This window comes from Salarias fasciatus, chromosome 7 (genome assembly GCF_902148845.1).
Source record: "Salarias fasciatus chromosome 7, fSalaFa1.1, whole genome shotgun sequence".
NCBI classification, from domain to species: domain Eukaryota; kingdom Metazoa; phylum Chordata; class Actinopteri; order Blenniiformes; family Blenniidae; genus Salarias; species Salarias fasciatus.
In genome coordinates, this window is record NC_043751.1 from 30,477,560 (window position 1) to 30,498,200 (window position 20,641).

Consider the following 20,641-nt stretch of genomic DNA (forward strand, 5'->3'; position numbering starts at 1 on the left):
AAGGTGTAATACAGGATTTTCTCAAAGAGATGAAGCCAAACATCTGTTGCTCGCTTTTTGAAAAACGCGCCTGCGCCAGACCATCCTACCTGCTCTACTGCTCCTCCCGAGGAAACGCCTATCAAATGTCGGAAGTGTGCGAGCGCGAGCGCGAGCCCATCTTCCCCGGGCGTGCACGGCTCTGTTTACAGTTTCTGCGATCGGCCTCGCTCATAAAGCTTATTTTCCCAAACAGTTACAGTTTCATTATGTCAGACTCGCCATCGGTAAGTCCTGGCTGAAACCGAAGCTCACCGGCTGCAGAAACACTCTGAATGCACATGTGCTACAGGGAGAACCTTATTGGGAGCGAGCACGTACAACGGCTCCACGAAAGCAGCTCGTCAGAATGATTGACAAACAGAACCACCAGTTATTTTGATGATCCACCCAGAACTCAAAGCAAATAGAACATCCTACATTACACCTTTAAGATTTGTATCATTTGCTTGGTGGTCCAGGGGGCCGGATTGGAAGGCTGGTGTTGGGCCACAGGCCTTATGTTTTTCTGCAGGAGGACAGAGAGCCGTCTGCTCTCTGACTGGACACTTCAGTTTGTCACCATCCAGTATAAAGATGACACAATTTGCAACAGCAACTTCAGGTGCTGTACAGCAGTTCTGTGCTTTGCAGAACCTCTGTTTGTTTGTTTTTCCACAAATCAAGTCTTTTTTTTTTAACCATCAACTCATTTCCTACACATTGACAAACTTGGATTTTTTGGGCAGATTTTTTTACTTTTTTACCCAATGGCGAAGCTTGATGTACAAATATAAATAATCTGCAAACATTCATCTACAGCTGCGAAATATTTATGGTGAAATAACGACGAGCCCCTGTGAATGTCAGACTTTTTGATTTGTGTTCCAGGATGATAAGGCTCCTAAAACTTCATTTATTTATTTCTGTATTTATTTATTTATTTGTTTTAGGGAGGCACTTTTGCGGACACCCGGCTGTGTAGCCGCGCGCCACCAGGCTGCGCCACTGGGAGTCCGCGCGCTCGCTCCCCGCACATTTGTTCTCGCCTCTCTGACGTCAGCAAACCTGCAATCGAGCGCATGAACTAACGGAGGAGCGCGCGAGCGAGCCCGCACCGGAGCTTACCGGGAGGCAATAGTCGTTAGAGAGCGAGTCCCCGCCGCCGCCGCCCCGCCGCCCCGCCGCCCTGCCCTGCCCGCCCCGGAGGACCGAGCCCAGGCAGACACAGCCCGCCGCGAGCCGCCGTGAGAACCGAGCGATGCGAGCGCAGCGCACCGCCGCCCAGTAACGCACAAGGAAAAAAAAAAAAAAAAAGAAAGAAAAGAAAAGAAAAGACGGGTGGAGGAGACGGGAACCGTTATCGTGATTTACCGAAAAGAAGGAGACAATTTATTTTTTTTCTGAAGAGACCCAGAGAAACGGACCCCGCCGAGACGACGCCCGAGAAGCCGCCAGCTGCGGAGAATACACCGATTTTCAATGCGCGGTGGATCAAACCGAGAGGATCCGTGATTTAAATGCTTTAACGGCGTCCGTGTCCCCGGTCTGAGAGAGGGAGCTGCCCAGAGAGGGATCGGAGGGGAGAAAGACAACGAGGAGGATTTTTACAGGCGGTTTCATTCATCCGGCTCCTTGATATTTTTTTTTTCCGTGTTTTCTTCCGTGGATCCCGGTACCGGTAAGGCGTTCAAGCTGTGTTCTCTAACCATGGGATGTACTCTGAGCGCAGATGAGCGGGAGGCTCTGGAGCGGAGCAAAGCCATCGAGAAGAACCTGAAGGAGGACGGGCTGACCGCGGCCAAGGATGTCAAACTGCTGCTGCTCGGTAAGGGGGGGGGGGGACGGGTGGCTCACCCGCGGGGGGAGACGCTCAGGCCGGCTGAAAGGTGTGGTGGAGGAGGAGGAGGAGGAGGAGGAGGAGGAGGAATGAATCCTCCCACATGAACAAAACACGACATGTACGCTGTACAAACACTCACATATTGGCCCAAATCTCCCATTTCGACTGATTTCAAACCTCCGAGTTACACGGAATTACAGCCGCCTGCTCCGGTAAGATCCACGGAGACACGGCAGGTGCGGGAGATGCTGTAAAGCAGAATAATCCAGTAAAAACAGGTGTGTTCTCCGAGGCTGGCAACTGCAGATGAAATGCCAGAGAAAAAATGGCAGGATGCAGCAGCGGAGGCCCTGATCAGCCTCTCCGGGCTCGATGGGAGATCGATTGATTCATTGATTGTTAGCAGGAAATGAACCTTAATCTGTTCGACTAAGTTACATGATGGAAGGTAGAAGATGTTTTTCTCTTCTTCTTTACTGAGGACGAGGATGAGAAATAAAAGATGCAGCCACACTTTCTCCATTTTTTCATCTCCACCCTGCTGCTGCTGCTCTGCTCTCACGGAGGGTTTTAAGAGGCTGATTCTCTCTTTCTCTTCCTATCTCTCTCCCACCCCTTCCTCTTTTGCACTCTGCCTCCATCTTTCTCCCTCACACACACAAACACACACACACACACACACTCATACATACAGCCTGTTTACATTGTCTTCTTGTCTCTTATCCCTCAGGGGCTGGAGAGTCAGGGAAAAGCACCATCGTCAAACAGATGAAGTAAGTCTTTAATAAGCACGGTCTAATAACCCTATAGTGCACATGTGTGCTCCTCTTTCACTAACACTCTCTATTACACACACACACATGCACAAACTGTACATACAGCCTGGTGATTTCATGCATTTCTTCTGCTTGAGGGAACCAATCCAACACCTCGAGCCCCCTTCAGATTGGTCCGATGTGTGCACTGGGATGAAAGAGAGAAGCAGCATTGCAGGTGCACGGTTGCTTTAAATCCCACAGAGCGCCGTGTGATAAGATGCAGTGCGTGGATAAGTGGAATGTGTAACTGTGAGCCGCAGCTGTGGGATGTGTGAAGTCTTAAAGGCGGGGATAGCGCTGTGTCAGATGCGCTTTGATTCTCTGATCCCGCCCCGTGTTGCGTGAGCTCCTGGACGCCGTCTCATGCTCTTACTTTATTCTCCTCGTCACAGAAATACAGAGCGGAAGGTGTGCTGGTGTCTGGGAGTGGCTGTTCTGACACGCTTCTGCACAAATGATTAAGGATGTCTTCAAGTAAACCGCTGTCGTTTGTGATCATCTGGTTAAAACATATGTTTTTTGATTGGTTTTATTAGCTGGATTTCAACATTTTCCACCGTAACTCCACACCCAGTGTTCCTTATTCATGAAGGCAGACGCACTAAGTCGATGTTGTGGCTCAGTTCCATGCGTGTACCTGCAGTATCACGTTTTCTCCTCACTAAGCCTTCAGTGGAGGCAGGATTTTCTCAGACTGCTGTGATTGATCAGCTGATCGTCCAGAGACCTTCCCGCCGTGCGACTCGAGACCACAGCCGAGGTTATTTTCACAGTTCCCCGTCCTGACCCGAGACTGCCAGGAGCAGCTTCAGCCCCTGATTGTTCGTGTCTCTGGGCTGGACTTAAGCAGACTAGTGAACTGAGTTATTCCAATTTTGAAGCGCTACTTCCTCCTGACAGCACCCATCATGCATTTCACCTCTGTGCAGGTGTGTGTGAAGCCTGACTGATAATCAGGGGTCAGTCCGACTCAGCGCAGAATGAAGATCCTGGTTTAGTCCTGCAGAGACTCAGCAGTGAGTGCAGTGGCCTAATTCATGCCGCCTGACGTGTTTTTGCGTCTTGTGGTGTCGTAATGAAGCGATTCGTGATTCTTCTGTTGGGATTGTTCCCGTCTGTAGGAACCTGGTCGTTCTGAGACATACAGCCTTCACTGTGGTCCTTCTCTGAGGTGGCCCGCTCACAGCCTGCCTGCTTTATCAGCCCCTCCCTCGTCTTATCAGCAATCCACTTGTGACATGTGTGTTTTTTTTTCCTCCTCCGCTGCGTCACTTCTCCAGACAGCTGAGAGCGTTTCAGCCAATCACAGGCTTCGGCCGCGGCTGTATAGTGACATATCACATGAGTGCATGATTCAGTGAGTCCAGATGAGCCAGTTTCTCAGCTGTTAATGGTCATTTCAGCCGCTCGCCACATCCTGCACGCTGACCCACCGCGGCCTCTCGGGCTTCATTGATTCTACATTATATCGCCGCCTTTGGAGCAGCTGAATGCATTGATTCGGTCGGACTGTAGTAAATCTTCCTGCAGTCTGTCGGTTCGGTTTGTGAGAGCGAATGCAAAGTGAAAACTACCAGGCTTTAGTTTTTTTTACACTCTACTCCTCACAGAGGCGGACAGCCAGGCTTGTTGGTGGATCAGCCTGGATCTGGCAGTGGCTCCAGAGTCGAAGCTTCATCTCACACACTCATACGCTGCACATGCTTCTGGGGGCGGCACGTTATTTCCAGGCTGAGAAAACGCCGGCGAAGTGTGTCCTCATTATTAGGTTGTATCTGCCTGGCACGGTGGCTTCCTTTTATTGATATTTCATTGTATTTTCAGTGTGTCCGGTGTTTGACTGAGGCTCCTGCAGGTTTTGGGTTTCATATCCGCGTCCTTGATCGAGACATTTTGCCGAACACGGTGTTCAAGAAGGAAAGTGGCGTCACTTTTCCAAGTACCTGAGGCAGATGATGGTGTGCTGGATGCCACCTGGCCGAGTACCTGCTGCACGTCCGGGAAGGACATTCTGTCCGTGATGCACATTGCAGTCCTGGCAGTTTTCAGGTCTGGCTGTGCATTATGCATGATCAACCTGAGGCTGTGCGACGCGTCACACAAAACTGAGATTATTGCAAAATCGGTTTTTAGTGAGGTGGATATTGCAAAAGAAGTCAGAAGCTCTTCTGAAAAACCGCAGGAAAAAAAAAAACACTTAAAAGAAGTCCAATATATATGTGGGGCAAGTGAAACAACACTGTTTGTTGGAAGAACAAGTCCTGAAGCCGTGGTGTGGTTTGATGACATGATCAGATGTTCGCTGACGCTGTGCAGCACCGAGCGGCCAGAAGACACCCAGGTGCTTCGTGACATTTATGTTCCTCACTCAGTTTCACATCTAGAAGTGGTAGTTTCAGTAGACACGCTGGTGTGTGTCTGTGTGTGTGTGTGTGTACGCGCGCTCTTTCAGCCGTGGTCACTGCTTCCTGCAGCAGATGCTCAGCTTGTTTCGGTTCAGAGAGCTTCCTGCCTGCAGGCATCAAACCCTCTCCTTCCAGGACCAGCCCGAACCCCGTTCAGCGCCGGAGGTCACAGCGACCTGTCGCTGTGACCTCCGGCGCCGGGAGCCGACGTCTCTGCAGAGAGGCGCTGCTCTCAGGAAGCGGCGGGCAGCTTCCTGTCAGGGAAGCCCCGACGTTCCTGTTCACAGACGCTCCGCTATTTCCGGAACCTCATCAGAGGACTGCAAGCCCTTTAGTGTGTTCCTCCACAGCGCTTTGAACATCTGGGGCGTGTCCCAGTGACCAGCGCGTGTCTGTGTGTGTGTGTGTGTGTGTGTGTGTGTGTGTGTGGGTATTGCCCTTTCGCTGAATGCGCTGTGCGGTGTGTACGGCTGTGCTGTTCATACTGTCAGTGTTGAGTTTCTGAAGGTTTTCCGTCGGGTGGTGACTGCTCTCTCTCTGCTCTCCAGTCCGTCCGGCTCTGCTTTGAAATGCAGATTATTGCTTTCTGAGACGAAGCGATCGCAGTAAGTGACAATAGCTCCTAACAAAGCAGTGATAGCATCTCTGTGGGAGTACAGGTGCAGCGCAGTGTGTGTGTGTGTGTGTGTGTGTGTGTGTGCTGTCGCTCACATTTTGAGGTCCTGAATCTGTTTTCACATCCAGATTATGAGAAACCTGAGGGAAGGTGGGATTAGTGGGAGAAACCTACGAATGCTGGAGTGAGCACATACACACACACACACACACACACACACACACACACACAATCCATTAGTTAGTGTAATATTTGGGCCAGCAACTGAAGGGACTTGGCCATGTGTGAAAAACATATCTGTATGTCATGAATATAGTGTGTGTGTGTGTGTGCGCACGTGCACATACACATTAGACACCATCTGTTTATGGAGCCTGTGTGTGTTTAAACGTGTGCAAAGGTTCACTCGCTGCCCAGCTGGCAGACTGACCTCTCATGCACTTTGTGTGTGTGTGTGTGTGTGTGTGTGTGTGTGTGTGTGTGTGTGTGTGTGTGTGTGTGTGTGTGTGTGTGTGTGTGTGTGTGTGTGTGTGTGTGTGCGCGCGTGTGCACGTGCATGCGTGCGTGTGTGTGCGCCACACACATGATACTAATTCATTGTGAGAATATTTTCAGATAATTGAGCTGAGGAGGCAAACCTGTCACTTAAAAAAAAGAGGGAACGGTCTGTTGTCCTTCTCCCTGGTGGGTGTAGGCAGAACCCTCCCCTCCACCCCCTCCACCCCCTCCACCCCCTCCACCCCCCTCCACCCCCTCCACCCCCTCCCCCCCACCGGAACATGTGGAGAGCTGTGTGTGTTCCACCCTGAAGGCCGGTGCTTCTGGTTCTGGTTCTGGGTCTGGTTCTGGTTCTGGTTCTGTGAGGCTGAGCTGCTCCAGAGACGCCTGTGATCATTTTTACCAGGAAAGGAATTAGTTACTTGTGGTTGACGCGCCCAGAGGACTCGGGGTTCAGTCTTTTCTCAGAAGTTTGCCTCTCTGCTGCTGCTGCTGGTCGGTGCTCCAGTGAGGGCTTCATCCTGCCGAGGTGAGGATGACTGCGGTCTCTCTCCACCGGATTCTTCCTCATTTGCTTTCTTCCACTTTGATTGTCTTGGTATTAGTTGTGTTTTTTCTTATAAAGCGTCGATCAGGGGTGCCAGACATAAGGCCCGTGGGCCAAAACTGGCCTGCAGGAGGCTCTAATCCAGCCGGCAAGGATATTGTAGTAATCTTCATCGAAAGCACTGATTTATGATCACGTTTTCTTCAGAGGACAAAACACGACAGTGAGGCCCGAGCCGAGGTATCAGCGAAGCTCCATGAGCGCCAGCGAGCTCGCTGCCATCAAACCAGCCTCAGAGCCGGGCTCTAAGGCGGAGCTTGAACTTCAGCAGTTTTCTGGATGTTTCACTTCACAAGATATCATTAAAATTGGTTTCATGTTGAGATTTTCAGTATTAACCATTTGGCTTTGTGAAAAAAGGACATTTTTCTCACCTACTCTGCACCACAACAAAGAAAACCTTTAAGGTCATTATGGGGCTTGGAGTTGCTGCTTGTTTCTGGTTTTGTGTTTTTGATGTGTTGCTTTTCTTTGAGGACTGTAGCATTAAAGCCATGAACACTCTGCACGTCTGTACTCGTCTGTACTGGTAAATACACTCGTTACGGTGGTTTTACTCTGCTGGTGGATGCAAGTTCACACGAGCTGCTCGACCTTCATTTGAACCAACCTGAAAGTGTCAGTGTGAAAACATCCTGAGGCTTCAGTCTGTTTCGAACGCAGAAACGTTCCTGTGCCCTGACCCTCAGATCATCTGGCGTTCGGTGGTGGGAGGTGTTACAACGCTCTCAACAAGCTACACGCAACTTACAGAATACAACAACTAGAAGTACTTTCACTTATCTGGAACTTTATCGAGCACCGGACGGACTCAGGAAGGTGATCAAATGACTGTCAGACAGACTCTATGTGTGTTCATGATGCTTCTCTGTCATTACTGAGTCATGTTTCGTTCTGTTAGAGGTCAATCTGAAATCCAGGTGAGGACTTTCATTGTTTCACAAAGTGTTAAAATAATCTGTGAGACGTGATCAGGACTGAAACTCGGAAGCAGGAAGTGAGCGCCACACGCCGAGGTCTGTGCAAGTCAGAACATTATTGGTCTTCTTCAGCCGCCTGGCCGTCGCAGGAGTTTCGTCAAGTCTCCAGGTCATTTATTTTTCAATGATTAACAGCCCGGCTCCTCTTTACACATTAAAATCCCAATCCTATTTTTCTGGACCTGTTTCTTGAGGGAAGTGTGTGTGTGTGTGTGTGTTGGTGTGATGTGCTCCTGCCCCTCTGCCGGGTGGAAACGCTTCCAGCCCCCCGCTGCCCTCCAGGATCAGAGGCTACGACTAATGGCTGAATCACTGAATTCAGCTGAAAGTCTTTCCTGGCAGTTGGAGGTAATAACACACACCGAGCGGCTCGTTCAGGTGAAATCCCCTCGCCTGTTCAGCGCCACACTGTTCGCAGGGTTTTAAGAGTGTTTAATTAGCACAAGAGGTTGTGAGGCTGAATCAAAAGCAACACACACCGTGAACTAACGCTCCGTGTTGGTGGCTGGTTTTTTACTTCGGTACAGTTTGGCGGTAGAAACGTGGCCTGATCCCGGGAGGCGAACAGGAACCCCGTCACGGCTCACACACCGGGGTGTGTGTTGGTGATTCCTCGTCTCTGGCTCTCTGACGGTGTTCATGTGTGTGTTTGTGCCGCGCTGACATGATCGGAGGTGACCGGCCGGAGGGAGAACAAACGCTGGCCGTCCCCCACCGCTTCCCACAGGCCGTTCCCACACTGTGTGTGTGTGTGTGTGTGTGTGTGTGTGTGTGTGTGGTTTTCTCTCTCCAGAGCAGGACATAATTAGGTTTAAGCCTCAGAAGAGGAGAATAAAAGGAGGAAGGAGAGGAAAGTGAAGGAAATAAGGTGGTGGTGTTATGTGCTGAAAGAGAGAGAGAGAGAGAGAGACACACACACACACACACACACACACACACACACAGAAATAATTACCCGGTTCATAGACATGAAGGAAACAAAGAAAGGAGCAAGTGGGGGAAAGAAAGGAGTGAAGTTAAAAAGTCTGACAGAGGGGTGGAGGAGGGAGGAGAAGATTCAGCCAGAGCCGGCAGAAGAAACCCGACAGAAGAATCCATTTTTCTTTCTTTCTTCCGTTCTTTTTTTCATTTCAGAGGAGGGTAAAGGGATGTGGAAGTGTGAAGAGAAACGAGGAGGGAGGACAAGTGAGAATGAAGCTGGGGGGGGGGAGGGGGAGCAAGACGAGGGAGGCGAAGACATCTTGAGCAAGAGAAGAGAGACTGGCAAGCGAGAGCGCACGGAGAGCGCACGGAGAGCGCACGTTCGCACTTATTAAGCAAGTGGAAGGAAGTGACAGCGAGACGAGGGGGGGGGGGGTCAAAGTGCGCTCCTCTCCCGGACTCTGAGCCCAGCTCCCCGATAATTATTAGCCTTCCCTTCACAAGATGACTCCGCGGGGGGCGGTGGGGGGGGGGCTGGGTGGGGGGGGTTTGGGGGGCGGGGTGGGGGTTTGGGGGGGGGGGTTTGGGGGGGGGGGGGGGGGGGGGGGGTCTGGAGCTGGTCATGTGAAGCAGCCCGCCGGCCGCAGCGTCTCCCTCCACTGGGCGGGCGTAGCCGGGGGCGCGCTCGGCGCTGCGATTGATTTGATTGGCTGCCTCAGCGAGCAGCGAGATAACTGTTGGTGTGTGTGTGTGTGTGTGTGTGTGTGTGTGTGTGTGTGTGTGTGTGTGTGTGTGTGTGTGTGTGTGTGTGTGTGTGTGTGTGTGTGTGTGTAATGATTTGAATCTCATTTACATATGGTAAAAAGGCATATACAATGCAAAACAAACCACACACACGCACGTGCACCTTTTCATGTCTTGTTGAAAAACAAGAACACACACACACACACACACACACACACACACACATATAGCAGCTATAATAATGTCTCTTTCACGCCTTTAACCCTCTCCTTCCATCGGATGTCGTCGTGTTTCTTCTGCTCCTCGGTCTTCATTTCTGCATAAAACCTTTTTAAATCCAGTTTTCTTGCGTTTCTGGTTCTTTCTGCCCAACAGAGCAGCTGACGGCTGGCTGTAAAAACACACAACCATAAGACTCAACAACAAGATTCAATGTTTTCAGAAAACTGGAAAAAAAAAAAAAAAAAGATTTTTGAGGACTTTTCGTGTAATTTTATGCACACACTAACGCATTGATGCTGAGCAGGTTTAAATCGCCTGTTTTCATGCAGAAAGTGTGTATTTCGGTGTTTTGCCATAATTCAACCAGACCTTGAAAGAATAAGCTGCGAGCCGCAGAACAAACAGAAGAACCGTCCCTCGGTCTCATCTGGAGGAGATACGATCTTCTGGAGCCACAGGCTCCTCTCTGTCCTGTCGACCATGTGACCGCAGCCCTGAGCCGCGACCTTTAATCCACAACACACAGCGCTTCACAGCAGGAGGAATACTCCTCAACCTGCAGACCCTGAAGCCCTCACACCTTAAAGAGTGTGTATTCCATCGCTCTGGCGGTATGTTCGGATTCCAGTCCACCAATTATCCTCAGTATACACACCAAGGTGCTCCGGCGCGGTGCTGAGGCCCGTCAGGGTTGCATAACCCGATAGATTTAACTCCTGATGCATTATGGAGCGGATTAATCAGGAGAGCCAGTTCTGCTCACATTCAGGCTCTCCAGGCTTGGTTTGAAGAGCTGCTGTGCTGTTCACGCTCCGCTCTGTTCGCCTTGCTCGTCGTCCTCTGCACAGCGCTCATTGTTTAGCTTGTGTCTTTATGCACAGGAAACTTGGTGTTTTCCATGCTTGTTTTTAATTCTATCTCTGTGCATGTTACGTATGATTTTCCATGAATGAAGCTGCAGAAGAGGTTTCTGTCAGACCTGGTTTTGATCCAGTATCTGCAGCAGCGCCTTGTTGGGTTCGTGTTGGCCGTCTCCATCCACTCTCTGGACCGCTCCCCTCCTCTCTTGACCTCCTCTCCTCAGAAATAATGAAGACTCTGGAGACGGACGCTGCAGAGCTGCAGCTCGCTGCAGGTCTCAGGTGGTCGTCTTCCTCACCTGATTCATTCCGTACCTTTTTATTTTATTTATTTATTTATTTATTTATTTATTTTGCCATTTATGAGGCAACAGTTGCATTGAAAACGTCCTGCATGTGTTTGTCTTCCTCTCGCTGAATTGGTTGCATTTTTATAATATCAAAGGCTGCTTTACGCTTCGGCTCGCTCTTCCTCGGTCAGTGTGTGTGTGTGTGTGTGTGTGTGTGTGTGTGTGTGTGTGTGTGTGTGTGTGTGTGTGGTCTGGCACTAATCAGGCCTTCTTATGAAAAAAAACAAAGGTCTTTTGTGATACAAAATTGTGTGTGTGTGTATTTGTGTGTGCCCACTGGAGTGTGTGTGTGTGTGTGTGTGTGTTTTTAAGCCTCTGTTCTTGCGTGTGTGTGTGTGTGTGTGTGTATGGGACCTATTTGGCAGGTTTCATGTCAGTTGGAGACAATGGCGTCTTGTTCCGGCGGCCGCACTCAGCTGATCTGGAGTCAGCTGATGGGACTGTGACTGCCTGTGGCTGGAGAGTCGACGTTTCAGTGTGTGTGTGTGTGTGTGTGTGTGTGTGTGTGTGTGTGTGTTGGGATTCGTACCAGGACTGACTCTGGATTGGTGTGAAATTCAGACTGAACCTCGGAGGAGCTGCTCTCTCTCCTCCGTTGCCGTGGCCTCAGCCTGGATGTGGTCGGTTCGGTTGTTCTCTCTCGGTGTGTTCTGCATTCTGTTTATTGTTTCCTGTTTTCTGAATAACGCAGCCTGACAGAACTCCACAGTCACAAAGTACAGAGTCGAGGCTGGCTGGCACAGAACAACCTAAATAACAGTTAATGAGTAACTCGTGTGAGGTCTGCAGCCGGGCTTTGTTTTCATACCAGATAAGATTCATAACTGTGTTTGTGTGATGGATCAGAGTGGCTGCTGCAGGACGTTCCTGTGTTTTGAATTTCATTCTTTTTCACACCATACTCTGGATTCTGGACTGAAGACCAGGGGAGCTCAGTCATGCCGTGTGTCTGATATGAAGCAGTTTATTTTAGCAGCGTGTGGATTGCATAATCCTGTTATCAGCAGAAGGAATGCTTTCATTTTCTAGCTGCGCTGCTGTGATTGAAATGCATTTAAAACTGTAAATAAAAGCCCAGATACCTGGTAGAAGAGAGGCAAACACACCGTGTTCAACCTGCATCCAGTCATTCCAGGTCCAGTTCCACAACTGGAGATGTGATTTCACATCAAGCCTTGTGCGATTCAAGAAAGACGGTTTTCATTCTTCGACTCAGAGTCTCAGTTTTTCTTGGTTTGCTTAAAATAGGTAATTAATATTGACCCAGGAGAGACAAGAGGGAAATCTGAAAAATTACATTTCGAGGCTCAGATCTGAGTTGACCTGATTAACCGCCGTGTCTCTGCTTCCCTCCGGCTCATTACTGTGTCTAAAACTCCCATCAGTCTTTCAATTATTTAAACAGTCACCTAACAGCAGATTCAGCCTGATGCTGTCTACCTGTTGTACCAGGAAACGAATAGTGAGGCTCCTACTTCTGCTTACTTTTCAGTAAGAAAAAATGAAAAGCTTTGTTTTGATTGATAGGTATTGATTTCACATCACATCACGGGCGACATATTTATTCAGCCTTTTCTTTTGAAGTCTCCGAACCGCCAGAGACTGCAAGACCTTATCAAGATTTGTGAAGAGCAGGTGATATAAAACTGTTATTGCAGGAAGAAGAAAGTTTCCACAGAGCAGTGGCTGAAGTTCTGGCAGGATCCCCGGCGAACCGATGAACAAAACCCTCCTGGTTCTCTTCGTTTCTGCTGCCAAGCGGAGGCCTGTGTTCGTCCGGAGCGCCTCTGAAGCGACGTTTAGTTCTGACGGTCCAGATCAAGACGTCTGCAGCCAGTGAGATGGATCTGCTCATGCAGGCCGCTGCTTTGCCAGACAGGACGGTTCGCTGGAACTTATCAACATATGAACCTCGAGCGAAGAGTCACACGGGCTGAGTGTGTGTTACAAAGCTTCAGCTCAAGGCTCTGGGCGTGAAACTTCATCAGAGTGTCCAAACTGTTAATGTGGCAACAGTCAAGACGCTGACAACTGTGTGTGTGTGTGTGTGTGTGTGTGTGTGTGTGTGTGTGTGTCCCTGTAGAAATGAGTCCCTGGGGAGGGAGACGGGGCGTGTTGTACGTGAACACTGCAGATTAATAGTTAATTACGAGTGAAAAATGAAAGGAAGCTGGAGGAGAAGAGTTAAAAACAGGAGAAGAAGAAGAAATAATTAGGAATGAGGGTTGAAAGAACATGGCAGTGAGTGGGAGAGCCTGAACCAGAGCGAGTGTGACTGGTAAAAATATACTGACACACGCACACACACACACACACACACACACACACACACACACACACACACACACACACACACACACACGTCGGCAGTGAGGGATGAAAGAGGACAGGCAGATAGAGATAACAGGTGACAGTGAAACAGAGAGATAATGGCAGACAGATTTAATGAGGTCTCCCTCCAAGTAATACCCAACTGTAATTATTCTGCTCTCCTGTCTGCCCGGGTTTGCATGCGTGTGTGTGTGTGTGTGTGTGTGCGTGTGCGTGGGCGTGTGCGTGTGCGTTCTTGTATTTCTATCCTTGTCGGGGCCAAATGTCCCCACAAGGATAGCAAAACGTGGAACGACGTGCCTTGTGGGGACCTTTTTCCGGTCCTAAGTAGGAGAAACAGTGTTTTCTTGACCATGTTGTTGTTACTGAAAAAAGTAAAAGTGCAAAAAACATTTCTTTAGGGTTAGGCTTTGTTGTGGTGTGGGTTAGGGTTAGGGTAAGGGTCAGGGTTAGGGGCTAGACATGAATGGGAGTCAATGGACGGTCCCCACAAGGATAGAAATACAAGACTGTGCGTGTGTGTGTGTGTGTGTGTGTGTGTGTGTGTGTGTGTGTGTGTGTGTGCGTGCGTGCGAGCGTGCACGTGTGTGTGTGTGTGTGTGTGTGTGTGTGTGTGTGTGCGCACAGTTCTGAACATCCCTGCTGAACTAGTGTGAAGCAGACTGCGTCCCTTGGCATCGGCGCTCTCCATCTGCACCGAGCCAACCTCCCCGCCCGCCGCCGCCGCCGCCGCACACAAACGCTGTTCGAACCCAACGCGGGGACGGGGCAGCGGTGGAGCGGTGGAGCGGGATTCTTGGGTTTATAATCAGCGTGTCGGGTGGGGAGAGTTGTGGCCTTCCATGTTCTGTTGGCATTTATTAAAAGCGGAGCGCGAGCAGCTGTATGGATTTAGTGTTTTTCACCGGTAACTGAAGATGCAAATAGTTTAAAATGTGGCGGCGAATCAATGAGGCCATCTTCTTATGATGTTGACGAAACCTTTGAGTGCTTATTGATTCAGTGTCACGTAAAGAGAACAAGCAGTGAGAGGTTTTTTTAAGCCCCCTCTCGTGCTCAGTGCGTGTCGTCAATCTGCTAATCATCACATTTATTCTTTCATGACGGGATTGGTAAAGCGCTCTTAGGCTCGGAGGTCTGTTAGTGTCCTGGTTTTGGTGGGATGGATACTGGAGCTCAGCTTGGTGATGAGAGCGGCGTCCGTGTCGACTCTTCAGCTCTTCAAACTGCTGATCACAGCACTGAGGGCCCAACGATGCAAAGATCACTGCTGCTGTCTCCAGTTAAACAAACCCTGGCTTGATATGGAGGCGCGGCCGGATCTCAGTGAGACGACTTTATTTCCCGGCACGCCGCATGTTTGGCTCCTCCCGGGCCGAGTGGCTCCACCGTGCTGCAGCCGTCACCATCAGACTCAACAGTCTCAGATTCCTGCTGCTGCTCAGGCTCCCGTTGACGTTTTATAAGCAACCGTGACTCTGAGCTGGCGAGCGCGGCGCTCCCAGCAATCCCACAGCTGGACGTCGGACTTCACTCGCTTTGCTGTGGACGTTATGAAGCCTCTCCAGAATCAGTGGAACGCTGTCTGTGTTGACGGCGTCGTCTGCTGTCATGTGAACGCAAAATGCTTGTTTGGTTTTCTGGTTTTGTCAAGAATCTGCGCGGCTCGTCGGCTAAATGTCCGCTCCTTCAGAAACATGAGCTGATCAGTGTTTTATGTTTGCATTTTCAAATTATGGGACACAAATAAGAAACTGATAATGTCAGATGCTGAGCGTGTGATGAGATGTTCTGGATGTTATGCTTCAGGAAACGTGCTTCAGGTGTTTGGTTAAATGAGCTAAAAATTAACCAGGGGACCAAGAAAGCTTCTTCAAGTGACAACAAGTGTACCTGTGATCTGCCGAGAATCAGTCCCACCGGTGTCAGATCTGTGTGAAAAGAGAAAGAAAGAAAGAAAAAACTGGTCGAAAATGAATTCTCTGTCCAGACCTCGGAGTTCGGACCAAATCAGAGCACCAGCTGAGCGAGCGGCCGGCCCGGAGCGCCGCTGCCAGCTCGCTGCCAAAACTGGGTTACGATATTTTTAGGGAAAAATAGTGAGTGAGCCCAGGGCATGGAGGTGTGTGTGTGTGTGTGTGTGTGTGTGTGTGTGTGTGTGTGTGTGTGTCTGTGTGCATAACAGAGGATATGTCTGTGTACGATTCTGCTGCTTGACCTCAAGGTGTGACTGTAAGAGAATGGAGCCAAATGACAGAGCAGCTGATGCCTCTGTGTGTGTGTGTGTGTGTGTGTGTGTGTGTGTGTGTGTGTGTGTGTGTGTGTGTGTGTGTGTGTGTGTCAGTCAAAATGGGGCCTGTATCACTAACACTTGATCTATTTATAGTTTTTTTTGTTCTGACTATCTCACTCTTATTTCATGCTTGTTCGCATGCCCATTATCACACTCCACGTTTTTATCCCCTCGCCTGACACACACACACACACACACACACACACACACACAGACACACACTTTAAAGACGCACACACACCACTGGTTTTGTGAGTAACATTATCCGTGTGCTGCTGACAGCAGTTGGTCCGTGTGCACTTTGTCATGATCGAGAGGTCCGTCGCCAAAGACCACAAAGTGGATGCACATCATCCTGATAAGGTGTGTGTGTGTGTGTGTGTCTGCGTGTGTGTCTGTCACGGCAAAGAGTGGTAGCTAGCAACAGCGCGGGCCTGAGATAAAGAGCTAATTGCACGGCGCAGCGCGGAGGTTTTGTGCTGGTGTGTTCACATGAGTAGGTGTGAAGATAAAAATATGAGTGTGGAGGATAATGAGAGACAGACAGGAAGAAGGCAGCCGTTGGACATGATACTCTCTGTGTGTGTGTGTGTGTGTGTGTGGTAGCTTTAAGCAGGAGCTTATCTTTTTTTTTCTTTTTTTTTTTCACTTATTGTTCTAAGATGTTTACACTCAGAGAAATCTATTTGCTTTGCCTCAGTATTATTCTGGTGTCTGTCAACCTGAATACTTAAATAAAGTCATTGTTTCTTTTTCTAAAAGAGGCCGAGGCCTCGTTTCACACAGTGACCTCTCTGCCTCCAGCGGTGTGTGAGTGTGAGAGTGACTGTGTGAGCCAGTGGTTGAATCTGAGTGAACGTGTGAAGCGTTTGGAGACCGCCGAAGAGGCAGAAGACGCTGCATGTGCACAGTCTGCTCAGTGTCGACTGAAGTTTGACCTGTTTCCAGTCAAACCTTTGACTTTTGTTAGCTCTAAATAATGAAATTCTAGTTACTGTGTGTGTGTGTGTGTGTGTGTGTGTGTGTGTGTGTGTGTGTGTGTGTGTGTGTGTGTGTGTGTGTGTGTGTGTGTGTGTGTGTGTTTGAGCTTGACTGCTGACTCTAACTTGCCTCTCTGATAGATTCACTCTTGCATACTGTGTGTACCACCCTAATTTGGACGAAGCCTGATGGAAAGCATTGTTTGCCACATTGATAATTGAAAGAGAACATTTTTTCAAAGCTACAACAATAAAATCAGAGTTTCTGCGTCATTTAATGGACACAGGTCTTTATTTGTCCAAACACTGAGCCACACAGGGCATGAAAGAGGGCATGTAATCAGGACCTGGCTTTAATGTCAAGGTTCCCTCCATAGATAACTGTAAACTTTTCTCTTTAAAGCTTAAAAAAACCACTTGATAGTCTCATTAACCCCAGTGGGAGGATTCCAGCATAGATGTTCTTAGAGATCAGAAAGCAGGATTAAAAAAAACAACAACACTACTGTTACGAAGGTGTTAAGGTGATGAAAAGTGCCCGTTGATGATTTTAATCTGAAATACCTGCTAATCGGCGTCAGCCTTACGCTTTTCTCTGAGTTTATCTTTCAAAATCTCAGTCATAACACTTAAATTAATCCTGTGAACTTTGACAACCACAGTCTGAGCTGGCGAAGCTCAGTCTGCAGTGGTGAAGTGTAAATTAAATCTGTGCAGTTCTTCCTCATCAGCGAGCAGGAAGTGCTTGTTCTTCCACCGTTCACAGTAAGACGACCTGCGACTGAGTGAATGTCCTCATCCCGGTGCTCTGAGGCCATGTGACTGCTCGGCTCGTGTGAATGCTGTCATGCCTCCATGTTTGTTCTTGAATACGTTCACTGTTGGCTTCATGTGGGATTTTTCTAATCAAAACGCCGACGAAACGGACTGAAAACTGCTGAACTTATTGGGTGATCAGTGTTTTCAGATGTTTCTAAACTGTTGGTGAAAGTCGTCTGAAGCTTGTTCGTCTTGATGTCCAGGTGAGATTATGTCCTAGATTTCTGTCCACGCCATTGACTGTTAATAAAGATGGACGAAACTTACGTGGCGCCCCCCGTGGCGTTCTGAAATCCCATGTTGAAGATTTGAGCAGGACGTCTCCATACTGAGCATTTCAAATTGGATGTAAATGTGATTGGTCCAGCCTGTCATGTGACCGCATCACGGGGACAGAGGAGGAGCTGTGATTGGGTGATTGCTGCAAAACTTTAACTCATGAAATAAAATCAGTGGATGATTGCTGTGAAAATCAGAGTCTGGTCAAGACGACTCGTTTGTAGAAACTAGTGACAGAGACCAGAACATGTTCTGGAACCGCTTTATATGTTTATTTGCACTCTGAAAATCAGCATTTTTAAATAGGTTCCAATGAGACCCGGGCTCTTCTTCAAACCTGCATCATCGCCCCCTGCTGGAATTTCCTCTGTATTACAGCTTTTCTGCACTTCTGCATTATCTTCACTTTTCACCAGAGCTTGGTCGGTGCTTGGTCCACGCAGACTGTACGTTGTCTTCTTTGGTCCTTTCCCTGGTTGCGCATGAGTTATACAGCTCAACTCTCCCCCCTCAGGTAATCGGTGGTATTACAGTTTACAGCACATCTGCAGCTTCTCTGGATCCGAACCGAATGATTCACATAATGAACACAGAAAACGGACAGAAAGCTCCAACTGGATCTGTTGAGCATATCTGAGGCTTTAGAGGAGGGTCAGTGATATTTATGCCGACTTCGCTTTCAGTCACTCGGTTACTTCAGTGTTAAATGGATTCAGAATCAGACCAAATCATTTCCAGAAACTCATCACATTTCAAATGGCATCAGAGTCAAACAGCTCAAACACCTCTTTAAATTGATAATTGATTGCTTGCTGGCAGATGTCATAACGCCGACCACCTGCCGCTCGGCCTTCAAAATGGCAGCGGCGTAGTGACACGATGCCACGGCGCCGCGGTTGAATTGGCCATATGTCCGGCGCTCCGTCCATCTGTCTGCCTCGGTGTGAAACTAAACTATGTTTCAGGTCAGTGTGCAGATTGTGCCAAAGCCACGTGAAATTGCACACATACACACCGACACACACACACGCATGCACACACGCACGCACGCACACACACACGGCGAGCTCGCCCTGTGCTGACAGAAGGGCTCAGAGAGTGGCTAATGAGAAAAGGTCCTCATGCATGAAAGCTCGCGTCAGCAGGACAGATCAACACGCGAAAACAAGTCGGAGAGACCTCCAGGAACACGCTCTACATCTCTTTTGCTACACTCCTTTGTTTTTCCTCTCTCTCTCTCTCCCTCTCCCTCCCTCCCTTCAGCTGTCCCTCCCACACACACTCATTTCTACTGCTGCTCATTTCAGATCTCGTGGAAAAGTCGTTGCCTCAAAATCATTTAACGCTGTATTAACAACGCTTGTTTTCAACTGGCTTAATGTCATCAAAAGGGTCTGGATTTGCCTTTTCTTGATTTTAAAGACTGCATGACTGCATAGAGACATTTTCTCAATTTTTCTGAGCATTTTTTTTAATCAAAATCCACTAAAATGTGAATCCTGCATTGCAAATACCAACTCTAACAATCTGTCACCTGTAAAAATGAAGAGTATTAAAACTTTCACACCACTGATTGACTCAAATCACTCCCTTAACCAACAAGTGAAACTAATCCTCTGACTGGAGGGAGGTTCAGACCCGAGGGAAAACATGAAAGCAATTAAATAATCTGACTTTCATGTCCTTACATTAAAATTTGAGCATGTTTGAGGCACGGATTGCTTCAATTCTGCAAAGACTTTTCTTTTAGCTAAGATTTTAATGCTTCAGAAGACTTTTTCCTGACACTGATGAACGTACCAGCATCCAGTGATGATCATCTTTCTCCTTTTTAAGAGGAAGCATCGACATTCTGGATTTCCTCTCAGTGTCCCGTTATCTTCAAAAGGGTAAAAAAATAAATTAAATGTAAAGGGTGTAGAGCTTGTGCTGCACCACAGTTCCTTCTTTTCTGCTTGAGACTCCTGACACTCTGACCACCACGTCCACGCAGTCACAAACCTCTAAAAGCTGCCGTTACTCGCCCAAAAAAACACATCTGGACCAGCTGTGTCTGAATCTCCGTTAAAGGAGAAAATACCCGAGGTGAACTGCCATTCATCTGATTCGTGGAGGCGGCCATTTTGAATGATGTCATCAATCTCCCTTGATTCTCGGTTCACCCCAGTTATTTTTTGGGGGCCGTTGTTGTGCTTATTAGCAACTGTGATTAGAGAAAAATATTGTCTTTTGCAGCGAATTGACCTGAAAGAACAGAAAATGTTCAACACTTTCCTCATTAATCAAAATTCAAAGTTAAAAAAGAAGAAACCGCTTACAGGTGGTTGCATTTGGACATTTGATGGAGTTCACTTTGGTCTGGTAAAATCTCCTGCTTACTGGTGCAAAAGTTCTAATTTGGGCAAATTTTAGTGATTCCAAGCGCTGCACGATGTCCTTTTTTTTTTTTTTTTTTTTTTTTTGTTTTCTTTCAGAATGAGTCCTAAAGGTGTTTGAGGTGGGTGGAGTGATCTTCAGCTTGACAAACATCATTTCTGAACCAACTGTTTTTGACTTTTGAGTCTGAAACTAAGTTCTATCTAAATGAAACTTCCATTTCAAACCTTGATTTCAGACGTCTTTTACTTTTGAAACAAACAGGAAGTCTTGACATTAAATCGCTGCGACTTCTTTCATTCTTTCAGTTTGAAGAATGTCAAGTGTATAAAATGTAAGTATTATAAAATGCAAAGTATTTCAGTTTCAACCAGCAACTTAGAAGTTTGAAGCAGCTGTAAACATGTAGTTCATTGAATTCTTGGTTCATAACGAGGCCCTCACAACTGAATTCGAACCTCACTGGACACGTGAGTTTTGAGCCGCTCTCCGCCGATCCACCGCAGCCCTGCTGATCGGTGCTTCACGCTACTCCCTTCGCCCTCTCTCCCGGCGTCTTCGGCTCAACGCAGCGTTTCCGCAGACACTGCAGCATCCAATTAGGAGTTTGTCCTTGCTTCACCTCTCTGGCGCAACAAAGATGGAAGGCAGGATTTCAGTAAAAAGTGTTTGGCTGGCACG

At 48.3% G+C, this 20,641-nt stretch overlaps 1 protein-coding gene across 3 annotated transcripts in view; it reads left to right on the top strand.

The window, feature by feature from the left end:
* The first annotated feature begins 1,048 nt into the window (after positions 1 to 1,048).
* Positions 1,049 to 20,641, top strand: part of LOC115391299 (guanine nucleotide-binding protein G(o) subunit alpha) — an 83,426-nt gene continuing 63,833 nt past the window's right edge. Inside the window, exons 1-2 of one of the 3 annotated variants that reach the window (XM_030095446.1) lie at positions 1,049 to 1,846; positions 2,592 to 2,634. In XM_030095446.1, the coding sequence (XP_029951306.1) occupies positions 1,729 to 1,846; positions 2,592 to 2,634 (161 nt within the window). In that variant the 5' untranslated portion in view covers positions 1,049 to 1,728. The remainder of the gene's footprint in view (positions 1,847 to 2,591; positions 2,635 to 20,641) is intronic. The other 2 variants (XM_030095447.1, XM_030095444.1) reach the window with 2 other exon arrangements.